Source organism: Diabrotica virgifera, chromosome 3 (genome assembly GCF_917563875.1).
Source record: "Diabrotica virgifera virgifera chromosome 3, PGI_DIABVI_V3a".
Classification (NCBI taxonomy): Eukaryota; Metazoa; Arthropoda; class Insecta; order Coleoptera; family Chrysomelidae; genus Diabrotica; species Diabrotica virgifera.
In genome coordinates this window covers 76,508,546-76,521,149 of record NC_065445.1, presented here as the reverse complement: position 1 = coordinate 76,521,149, position 12,604 = coordinate 76,508,546, and the positions used below count along the sequence as shown (strand labels likewise).

General features: G+C 34.0%; 2 protein-coding genes across 2 annotated transcripts in view; one reads left to right on the top strand and one right to left on the bottom strand.

Moving 5' to 3' along the window:
* LOC126881156 (Golgi-specific brefeldin A-resistance guanine nucleotide exchange factor 1) overlaps positions 1-3,190 on the bottom strand; it is a 73,225-nt gene extending 70,035 nt beyond the window's left edge. Inside the window, exon 1 of the mRNA XM_050645233.1 lies at positions 2,780-3,190. Coding sequence (XP_050501190.1) covers positions 2,780-3,080 — 301 coding nt within the window. The 5' untranslated portion in view covers positions 3,081-3,190. The remainder of the gene's footprint in view (positions 1-2,779) is intronic.
* Positions 3,191-5,653: 2,463 nt separating this feature from the next.
* The window catches only part of LOC126881155 (RNA-binding region-containing protein 3), a 28,549-nt gene continuing 21,598 nt past the window's right edge, over positions 5,654-12,604 (top strand). Inside the window, exons 1-2 of the mRNA XM_050645232.1 lie at positions 5,654-6,235; positions 11,181-11,555. Coding sequence (XP_050501189.1) covers positions 5,771-6,235; positions 11,181-11,555 — 840 coding nt within the window. The 5' untranslated portion in view covers positions 5,654-5,770. The remainder of the gene's footprint in view (positions 6,236-11,180; positions 11,556-12,604) is intronic.

Sequence of the window (12,604 nt, the reverse complement as noted above, 5' to 3'; positions counted from 1 at the left end):
CCTTCTTCCACCCATGCTTACCTGTGGTTGTGTAAAATGATATAAGTCAAAAACTTATTATATCTCTATGAAAAATGACTGTGAAAATCCATATCAGTCAAACTGAAATAATAATGATTGTATTATCACATAAGTCGACTTATGTGTTCTTACGCCTACATCAATTTGTTGTGAATATAAACATAAGTCTGACTTATGTGTATTTACTCTTAGAATTTGACCATTTAAACTTGACAATTAAAAAGAGAAAAGCAGACATATGTGACGAATGAGATAAATTTAAATTGGAACTGGACCTTGCTGAGAATGATTCGGCTAAAACTGAAATTATAAGTCAAAGGTACTATCACTTATTTTTGGCAGATGAGACTTACAAACAAAAACAAAAAGATAAAGAACTAGCAAAAGCCAATGAAGCTATTAGCTTCTTGACGATGGATTTACAACAGTGCCTTGCTACTCGATTTTTAACTAATTCCATTTCATTCTATAAGCGTAGTTATGGACGTATAATTTAACAATCCATGATAATACAACACGTAAGTCATTTTGCTACATGTGGTACGAGACTATTGCAGCTCGTGGAGCCAACGAAATTGCGTCATGTCTTTACAACCATATTCAAACCTTAGCCCCTACTATTAAAAAGTAATCATATACTCAGATACTTGCGGGGGGACACAACAAAAATTGATTTGTGACTGTGATGTTAACGTTAGCCTTACAAAAGTTCCAAAATCTTGATGTTATAGAACATAAATTTATGGTTTCTGGGTATTCCCATATGGAAGTGGATGGTAACCACTCTATTATAGAAAGAAAAAAGAAAACAACCAATACTTTAATCAGCCATCCTTATGATTGGTATCAATTGGTTCGCTCTTGCGGACCAAGGTTTACTGTTGTCGAAATGACCCAGACCGACTTTTTAACATTCTCAGCTATGTTAAAAGGCCCACTTGTAAAAAGAAAGAAGGATGTAGCAAAGAATGACTTTAAATGGCAACCTGTACGATGTTTTCAGTACACTAAAAATTTTGGCGAAATCAATTTTAAAAGTAGCTTAGACGAATATGAACCGTACCAACAAATATCATTTTTACGCATTAACGCAGCTTAAAAATGGTTAGATGAAGGAAGCAATGTTCCACATATTACAAACATGCCATTGCCCATTTCTGAAGAAAAAAAGAGATTTTTTGGCACTACTTGACTACATTCCACCTGTTTTTCATGATTTTTATAGACAATTGCCGTCTTGTTCAAAGTCAATATTAACTGATCCCGATGTAGAAGAATTTGATGAAAATGGTAACAACTGATGTGTATAAATGCCTTTTAACATAAATATGATGTTAATTTGATGATTTTGTTCTTGATTACTTTAGAATATTACATTATTTTTGGTTAATTTGTAATATTTCATTTATTGTGAAAAAACACATGTCATTTTTTTATACCCAATGTGGGTGACAAATGGAATAAGTCAATCAAAACTCATGAAAAAATGTATATTTGTAATTTATTTTCTACAAGACATATATGTGATACATTAAATCACGGTAAGTTATAAAATTTGATGAACAGGTGCTTCATAATGTAGGAATTAATCAGTTTTTACGTTTTCCTGAAAAGTTGCTCTTTTTGACTTACGTGTTTATTCGCACCACCCATAGAATACTTGTACTACTACTAAATAAACCTCTAAAAGTTAAAAAAACATATTTCTAGTACTGGGGTAAATTCATCCCCAAAACAGATTTTCTTTAAATAGTGTAATAAGGCAGCAAACATATAAAAAAAATAACTTTTTAAAGGTTTATATATTTGTGTTTTCAGAAGGATTAAATCCCATTGTGATTTAAAAAAAATGTTATAGGAAGGCAGAAAAGTGTCATCCAAATTAAAATGCATGTTTTAGAAGATGCATTAGAAAACAGTGGTAAAAACAACTAAAAGTGCCAAAAAAATTGTTTTGATATATAAAAACCTTCTTAACAATGTATAAACAAATGATGAGCTCAGAGCAACAGTGGCGTAAGCCACAAATTGAGCATTTTTAGATTAATATATCAATATAAGCAGCAACATTAAATCTTCGGATTAACGAGGGTCTGCACAACCTTCTTCTATATTTGGCCAAATGACGCTACATAATTTGTAGGGCCATCCCATAAGCATAATGGAAATACAAATGCAAATATTGCATTTATCTCAAAACTTCGTTTTTGGGGTTAGGCTCTGAGCACCTCAAATATAACCATAAATATAATAGTTTTTTCTTTAAAAATATTTCAAATTTTATTTCCAATTTAGACAATAAAAGTCTCCTGTATATTTATCTTAAAACATAATAAATACTGAGCTTGAGTGTAAGTAGTAAATGTAGCTATTTAACAATATTTAATTAGCTCATGGATTTCCCCATTGTCATAAACAACTATTAATAAACAGACCTGAATAGGTTATTAAAATGATTCCCAAAATTACTAAAAGGAATAAAAAACAAGAGTACATGAAAAACAAATGTACACTAGAGTATTACACAAATTACTTGTCCAAATTTATGTTAATTAGTTTTGTCAATGATAGAACAGAATATCCATAAATAGATAAATATTATTTAAAATTTATTTATTTTAAAATTATACTGACAAAGTATTGAATTAAAATAATTGTTAATATGAACAAGTAAATAATGATGCCAAGTATCCTGTCATTCAATAGATATTTAAACAATATATAAAAAATCAAGTAAAACTTGTTAAACTGTACTTACCCAGTAATCCATAGGACAAGAACTTATTAACAGCTGATAGGGCGAGACTGGTCACGGGCCCAGTGGTTTCTTCGGACCTTATGACATTCAAAAAGGGGGCCAAAAATGTGTTGGGTTCTACGAATCTTAAGTCGTCTACATTGTCTAGAATATCTCTTAGTTCTTGAAAGTTTCTTAGTAATGAATCTACATCATCGTCCTGATAAGAATGAGACGACCACCTTGTTCCTCTTTTCATAGCCGCCATCATGTTGGAGATTTCTCCTTTGACGACAAATATCCCGTTCCCTGGAAGTGCCATCTTTTTTATCTTGAAAATATGTTAACATTTCAAAATATACACGTCTCCACCATCAGCTTTTGGTGAACCATTTAATTAATTTTGACGTTTCACATTTGCGTTTTTGACACTTCTTGACGTTTAGGACATATGGCATGAAATGCCACATCCACAGATCCACATGCCATATTTTATTACAGCACTTGACAACACTGTGTTGTAGGCCAAAAAAACCAAAGAAATCAAATTAATTGGTTTAAAATTTCTGAAAAAAAAACTGATAGTCTTAAGAAGAATATTGATACTTTGAACATTTTCCGTTCCAAAAATCTGACGAGAAATAGTTATTTTCCTAACAAGTGCAGAAAGTCATACTTTTCCGCACGCGACTGCAGTTTGCCGAACGACGTGAAGCGGGAGTTCGGCAAGCAGTCGAGTGCGGAAAAGAGACTTTCTGCAAGCGTTAGGAACAATATTTTTTCTACGAGTCTTTAAAAAATGACCAAATCTTAATCAATTAATTGAACTAATATGAAAATATATACATACACAAATTAATTATTTGACAAAGGTTGTCAAAACCAAACTTACAGCATAATTGGTTAGCATGACGACGATCTTGGTTTCCATGACGACGATTCGAAACCACTGTTATTGTGTACTGATTTGACTTTCGAATATTATGTCAAAATTATTTTATTTCATCGAATTCTCGCGTTAAGTCGACTTTACATTACATGATATTTATCATGTGATTTGTCATATGATTTGGTCATGGAGTGAAATTTACATGTTTACACTGTGTGATTTGTCATATGATTTTGCATTGTTTATACGGCTCGTTTTGTCATAAATTGTCATGCGGCTCGTCATGGGAAAAATCATATGACAAATCACATGATAAATCATGTAGTGTAAAGTCGACTTTAATTTCATTAAAACATGAACACATATATATTTGAAATAACAGATATATTTGAAATAAATTAGTAAATTATAACTAAATATTAGTTTATTGCATGTATTATAATTACTTTAAGGCCATATTAACATATCTAAATTACCACGCCTGCGGAAAAGTAAAACGCGTGCGGAAAAGTAAAACGCGTGCGGAAAAGTAACACGCGTGCGGAAAAGTAAAACTTTCTAAACTAAAATGTGTGCGCGAAAGTAGACATATTTGCACGCTCGTAGAAAAAAGCATTTTTCGAGAACACAGCAGAGCAAAAGAAACCTTTTTTTGCAGTAGCACTAGCAATTGCATTATAAAGGTACCAACTTTAAATTTAAAGTCCACTTTACCTTTATTATGAAATCGAGCGTAGTGCTAAAACTATTACAAAAAGAAAGGATTATCATTTATTTCACTTTAACCGTTCTTTAACTCATTAGTGGAAGAGAATGATAAGTTGTTCTGAAGCTATTTTCTTGTGGCATTTTTACAATTTTAACTATTTAGAATGGGAAATAAGCCACAATATTATTAAAAAATGATTTTTATTAACGTTTCGACGCCCAAATAATAGTATTTTGTATTTTGACAACGGCACCCGATTTGGGCGTCGAAACGTTAATAAAAATCATTTTTTAATAATATTGTGGCTTATTTCCCATTCTAAATAGTTAGAATGATAAGTGACTTTACATCCTATCTGTTTCTTAAATAGCCCACTTATGGTGCACCAGAATAATTTTGGTTAGACCTCGAAATAATTAGAAACCGGAAGTATAAATCGTCGGAATGAAACTCAGTTACTATCCGGGCTCTGCATATATGTATATTTAGTTTATTTTCTGATATAAACAAGTAGCTACTTTCAGGAGAAAAAAATATTGTGGCAGTAATAACGGACGCCCAGCAAATAGCAAGAAAAAGATATCAGAAAGGTCAACTCTACATTAACCAGACCACTGTAGAAAGAGTGACGCGCTACATAACTACCTCGGCACCATATATAATAAATGAAGAGTGGACCAACAACCAAGAGAAAAGAACGCGAATCGGAAAAGCTGGATCCACCATCAACCAAATGGGGGCCTTCTTCAAGAGCTACAACTTCTGTTTGCGGCATTGTAGAATGCTGCGATGCTACGTCTTTTCTGTTCTTTTATGGTGTTAAATCCTGGACGATAAACAAAGATATGACCAGAGAATTGAAAGCATTTGAGATGTAGCTGTATCGAATAATGCTTAAATCTCGTGGACTGAAAGACCCACAAATGACAAATGAGAAGGTCCTTAGAAGAATGAAGAAGAACCGAGAGTTAGCCACCACCATTAAATCTCGAACATTAGAATACTTCGAACATATTATGGGAAATGGATCCAGATTCTGATATGCCCTTCTTCAAGCCATCATGCAAGGAAAAATATTTGGAAAGCAAAATCCAGGAAGAAGAAGAATATCCTGGTTAAGAACCTAAGAACCAGGTTCAACACAACATCTGTGCAGCTTTTCCGCGCTGCTGCGGATATATTAAGATTGCCATGATGATCGTCAACATTCGTCACGGCAAGTCAAGAATAAAAAAAATTCTAAATTGGCAACATTGCTTGTCCTACAGTTTTTTTGCAGAGGATCTGTCACTGTCAGCGTCAGGTGTCAGATTTCAGATTGTTTACTATTTCTATTCTAACCAAGAAGAATTCTGAAAAATTGTTTAATAATATTAAATAATTAAGTATAATCGACTAAGCAATTTATTTAAAAATGGTTTGCAAAGACACGTTAAAAATTAAAAACTTACCCAAAGAACTTTCCGATGCGCACAAAGAAGACTTCGCCCGGCACTTTGGGGCCTCAAAAGTAAAAGTTGTAACATCAAGGGTCAAAGAAAAATCTGTGGTGTACGCTAAATTTGATTCGGAAGAGTATGCCAAAAGTGTTATGTTCAGGCTTCATCAAATTAATGTTTTAAACTGTCGTTTGTGTGTAGAATATGCAGAAAATGATATTGTCCAAGGAAAACCTAAACAAAAACGGATGGAAGAGCCTGATATTACTAGCAAGAAGGCGTTTAAAACTTTCGTGAATAAAATAACATCTTTTAATGACTCTGTCAATTTCCATCAACCACCACCTTCACATTTGAAATATTTGTATCCTAAAGCTAATAGGGCTACTATTAATAATATTGTCCATGTTTTGACTACGATTCCTAGATTCTATACTCAGGTGAGTTACAGATTTATTTATTTTACTACCATACATCTAAAATAAAAAAAAATGTACATAGTTAGTTATAATGTGTTACTGAGCTGGTAAGATCGTTCAGTCTTCCCAGTAGACAGAGCTGGTAATATAGTTCGTCAGTTCTTCCCAGTCTTCTCTACAGTAGGCCACGTGTAGCCAGTTTCGTGCTACTGTTTTTACTTTATAGGTCTATCTAGTCAGTGGTCTTCCTTGGCTTCTTTAATAGTTTCTAGACCTAAATTTCATGATTCGTGTTCATCTTGTCCACCATCCATCTGGTGTTCTAGCTAAATGCCCTACCCTACCCAGTTCCACTTAAGCATCATGATTCTTTTGATGAAGTCTGGAACTCCTGTTCTTTGCCTGATTTGTTGGTTTGTTATGTGTTCTTGAAGGCTTACATCCAGCATTGTACATTCCATGTCTCGTTGTGTAATTCTGAGTTTATTAGTGGATTTTAGCATCAGTCTTTTAGCATAAGTCTCTGCTTAATAACTTTGTAAGGGCAAAACATATTGGTTATAAACCTTTACCTTCAGACATGGCAATTGCATGTTTTAGAATAAGGCTTAGTTTGCCAAGTGCTGCCCTTGTAAGGCATATTCGCCTCTATATTTCATGTTTGATTGTCTCTGCTTATTTGGATCAGAGATTTGTATTAGCTTTGTCTATATGCACACACGGACAAAAATTTTGCATATTTTGAAATTAACATGTGAAATAAAAGTTTTTGTGCTGCCTCCAGTGTCATAGAAATAGGATTTCTTTTCTGAATGACATGTTTTATTGTATCATATAAATGGTATAATTGGATCTATATTTAATATGGCTATATAGCGGCCAATATAACTTTAAATTAAATCTCATCAAGGTAAGTATTCACTATTCGACCAACATGAAGACTTGCCTCATGGTGCATTAACACGAATTTGTTATCCAATATGGCTGGCAAATGGCAAAACATGACCTTCTACCAATCACCTCCACAAGTTCGGTCTCTCCTGTCCAAGAAATACCATTCCATAGCACTATGCGGCCACCATCAAAATTAACACTGTGTATTAGGTTACATCTGGCGTACTGTTCACCATATGGGAGCAAGATTTACAAAACTTCGTCCATATAAGAGTTGGCGAACAGTATTCAGTTGTAGCCTCATACAGACCATTAGTTTTGGTGGTGGCGGCCAGGGTTGTTTTGTTTTAAACATTTTGTTTTAATCAACTGTTTTAAACATGTTTTAAACATTTCTTTAGGTTTAAAACAATTTTTGTTTAAAACAGTTTAAAACGTGTTTAAAACACTTAAATTAAACAAGCATTTTTTTTTTCATTTTCTTTGTGAATATAATAAATAAACATGAAAAAAATCTCAAATACATATTATTATAAAACTTTTTAACATATATATTATTTATTTTTTAATAATGGGAACACATCAACAATTTAAAAACTTAAAACAATTTGCATACAAGAGCTAATAAATTTCTCAAACTGTTTCAGTCTCATTTTAATCTTGTAATCTAAGACTCTAAGTTATTAATCTGATATCTGTTCGTCCTCGTCATCACTGACAGAACTAAACTCTTTAAAAATTGAAACCAACTTTGCAGCTTTGACATTGGCTAGCCAATTATATAGTTTGGAATGGACTAAACTGTATGATCAGAAGAGTTTTTTTTATGTTGGATAACCATGCAATAGCTGTACGAAGTTGTTGAGCAAGTTCCAATATAGGTATGTACTTACCTATATTTTTCGTAGAACGCCACCATGCTAATGGTCTTACGTTCTCAATTAGATGTTTAGAAAACATATGGTAATTAATAATAATTTAATAATTAATAATTTAATAACAATAATTATAATTTAATAATAATAATGAAATAACACACTTTGCCTGGTAATTAATAATAATTGGCAATGCTTCTGGATAATAAGTTTCTACATATTCCATGCCAGTTTCTATTTATTCTTGACTAAATTTATTTCCACTAAAACGATGATCAAGCAAATTTGACAAAAAATGAGCTAGGATGAAAGCCATTTCCATAAACTCCTTGACTTTATTCGTATCACTTACCAAAATTTCGCCATTTGCATGCTCAGTCTCGAATGCTTCCAGAAGTTTTAGCCATATCTCTGTAGCCTCTCCTATAGTGCAAGTATTTGCTTGGACTTTGTAAAAAAGAGCAACTGCAATATAGGTACTTTAATTTTTTTTAAATAGTCATAGGCATTTAAGCTTTATTACATCTTTACCAATACTTAACAATAAAATAATATTAGCCAGTTTTTCAAATAACATCCTAAGCATTCCGATAAAGTATTCTAATGAACAGCCTGATGTAATACAAGAGCAGAATCACCAGCTTCCCTGAATTTTGCACTAATGTTGCAGTAGCAAAATGTACATTTCTGAAATATTTGCAATTTTTTTTATATTACTCTTTATTCCTGGCACTTCTGTATCATGGGCAAGTAAGTTCAATATATGGGCTGAACAGCCATAATATATACCTAATATAAGTTATTAAGTATGTCTGTGCTGCCTAATTCCTCAAACAGACCGTTCTCATTTTAAGAAAATATGATTTAAACAATGTTTTTTTCTAAGTTTTGTAACATTTGTTTTGTATAAAAACGTTTGTTTTGTATAAAAACGTTTGTTTTATATAAAATAAAAAAACATGTTTTTTTTTTCAACCCTGGTGGCGACATAGTGTTACAAAGTGGTATTGATTTGAAATGACATACCGAACATGTGGAAGTGATTAGGTGAATGCCAACTGATATGTACATTGAAAACATTTTAGAAGATCATGTTTTGTCATTTGAAAGCCATGTTGGATATGACATATTGGTGCCAATGGACATCTTCTTGCCTTTAGCATAGTGAATACTTACCTTGATGAAATTCAATTTAAAGATTATACTGGCCAGCATATAACCCAAATCAGATTTAAATCTGATTATAGCATTTATATGATCCTCGGAAAAGGAAATGATACAGGGGGGCTAAGAATAGCAGCACAAAAAATTTCATTCCACATGCATATGCAATATTTTTGTCCGTGAGTATATGAAAAGTTATTGTATTTTTAAACTTTTAAAGATCATTAAATAAAACTGGTATGCAACACAGCAAGAATGTCTAATTCAAATCTGTGTTTTGAAAAAAGCAGAAAATTATAAAAAAATAGGCTACAGGGGTGGGCAAAAGCCGGCTTGTGGGCCGGATCCGGCCCTTTTGCTTACTTTATCCCGCCCATTGAGAAATCCCGCAAGCAATTTTTTTAAGAGCGTAGGCGCAATTCTTTTTAAATGCATTAATTTTTTTTTCGAATCCTGAGAAAACTAATAAATATTTTTGAAAAATTTAAACGCAGAATGAAATATTACATTATTACTGAGGGCCGAAAGTCCCTGAAAACTCCTATAATGGTATATATAATCACAGAGGTGAAAAAAAAGAGAAAATTTAGTATGATTTTTAATTTCAAATATATCATTCAAAGAAACTTTTTGTTTATTCTATTGACTTTCGGCCCTCGGTAATAATGTATTTTTTCAAAAATATTTATTAGTTTTCTCAGGATTCGAAAAAAAATAATGCATTTAAAATGCATTGGTCCGAAATTTTTCACCTACACTCTTAATCTCTTTTATGCGATTTTGCTGAAATCAACAGTATTAGTGTTCGTAGTGTTCCTATGAATAATGAATATATATCTTCTGCTTTTCTTAAAAGCGTCTGTGTGTTTAACCCGGTCCAGTTGGGAATATTTTTCGGCCAGGGTATTTGTCGTCTACCAGGACCCCTTTTTCCTTCGATTTTACCCTTCATAATCAGCTGCTGCAACAACTTACTTACGTTATCATTATTTCTAAGTATGTGCCCTTTCTCCTTGCTGTCTTTCTCCTTTTAATGATAGTCAAAAGTTCTCTGTTCCTTTTCCATTCTGTGCAACATAATTTCGTTCGTTATATGATTGGTCCATGGTACTTTCAAAATTCCCCTAAAAAGCCACCTCAAAAGCTTGCAGCTTTTTCATTAAGACAGACAGCATTAACAATCCAATAAAGAAGAATAGAGTGGACATAATTTTTATTATTATCCCGGATTTTTATAGTGTTCCCGCCTTCCGGTTGCCAGTTTCCAGCTTTGTCCGTCGTTGCATTCGTCAGGGTGAAGGTTCCTTTCCGACATTGCCTTCTGAATGCCGCCTAGCCAGGATTGTTTCGGCCTTCCTCTCTTCCTTCTTTTCCTTGGCGTCCATTTTAAAATTTGTTTTGGCAGCCTGTCGTCGTCCATTGACGTCATACATGACAATACCAGATCAGTTGCCTCGTTTGAATTTGGTCTATGATGGTTGACTTGACATAACATTTTACCGTCCGATATCAGATTTGCAGATTGAATCTTTGGTTACTCAAAAATTTCCTCATCTTCAAAAAGGCTGCTCTTGATTACTCTATTCTTGATCAAATTTCTGAAGTTCATTTTTTATCTGGATACTTGTTATGGCTTAATATAATGGACCATATTAAAAATTTCGTAATTTTACTGTGAACAAATTGTTCGCATGTACACACCAGAAAGACAATTTATTATTATCAACAGTCAAATGTCTTTCTCCAAATGCTTTAAAATGATACTTATAGTATTTTTGTCAAAAAAAGGTCTTGGCCAGAGAAAAACATCCACCAAAAACATTAGCGTACATACTGGGTAGGTATAGTCCTCCGGCCCGGGAGATATTTTGAAAATTTCATTTTGGCCCGCGCGTAAAAGTATTTGCCCACCCCTGGCTAAGCTATGCGTGTTTGTGTTATTTATTGTTCTGTGGGAATGACTTTCATTCCAATTAACAAAGTTTTTTGCACAGGCTCATTGCATTTTCTATTAACTGAATGGTTTTTTGTAGGTACTTCATTTAATGAATAAAATGAATTTACCACCACCTTTTGCTGTAGAACAACCACCTGTACGAACTGTCATACCTGTTCAACAGCCCATAATACAAAAACCTATTGAGAGAGTTAATCCTGCACCCGCAGTAGTCGAAACACCTTCTAAACCCCCTCTGGATCCAGAGCCACAACTTCCAATAACTACTTCAGAATCTGAACTAGAGAGTGACAGTGAGGACACATTCAGAAATAGGGAGTACATGCCTCTAAAAAGGAAGGCACCTCAAAAGAAAATGATTAAAAGACCTAAGTTTATTAAACCACCAATAGTTTCAGCTTCAACAAGTATACCTAAAACCGTTGAGAGGACAGAAAATGTATTTGAAAAAGTAAGTTTTTAGTAGTGAAAATTTTAACATTTCTATTCCACTGGGAGAATATACCTCCGTATTTCAGGCAGAGATTTCTGCAATCTTGCAATGCCCAAGAGAAAACAACCTGAGGCTATTCGAACTGCAGTGGGTTAACATATGCACAGATAGCCAAGCAGCCATTGGGGCTCTTATAAACCCTAAGGTGAACTCTAGGCTGGTGTGGGAATGTCGACAAGAATTTGACACACTGGCACAACATGACAGTGTTATACTGGTATGGGTTCCAGGTCATCGGGGCATATACAGCAATGAAAGAGCTGATGCACTTGTCAAGAGAGCATCAGCTACAAAATACCTGGGTCCAGAGCCGGCCGTTGGAGTGCCAAAAAGCACCGTCCGCAAACGAAAAATATCCTGAATCTGAAGCCAACACAACTCACACTGGTAGAGTGTACCAGGTCAAACACATGGCAAGATGTATATCGGACGGACATGTGCTAGTAGGGCTGAGTTACTGCTGAAAACAAGCAGGAATCAGCTCAGAGTCATAACAGGTTTCCTCACTGGACATGCACCAGTTAAGGGTCACCTGCATACAATGGAGAGGTCACCTGTTTCATGGAGACTTGAGCTGCAGACTCTGTAACAGAGAACCTGAAACAGTCAACCATATTTTGCATGACTGTGAGGCATTGGATCAGAGGCGGCAAACACTTTTCGGAGACATCGAAGTGACTCCAAATATATATGGCACCCACCCACTAGACCTGTACAAGCTGGTACAGGGTTCCAGAATTCTGGAATGGGTTTCATAAACGAATGGAAGATGTACAATAAGCCAAGTGGCTTAAGTACAACCCGTTCACAAGACGGCTTCCAGGGAAAAAAAAGTTTTTAGTATCTAGTATATTTCACCATATTATGCTGAACTTAAATTTATTTTTGCATGTCTTCTAATTTCTTGATAATATACACTTGCGAGCAAAAGTATCGGACCCCTCAATGAATTATACTGCCATCCTCAAATAAAACGTGGTATGTGCAGCCAACTTAAAACCGAGAAA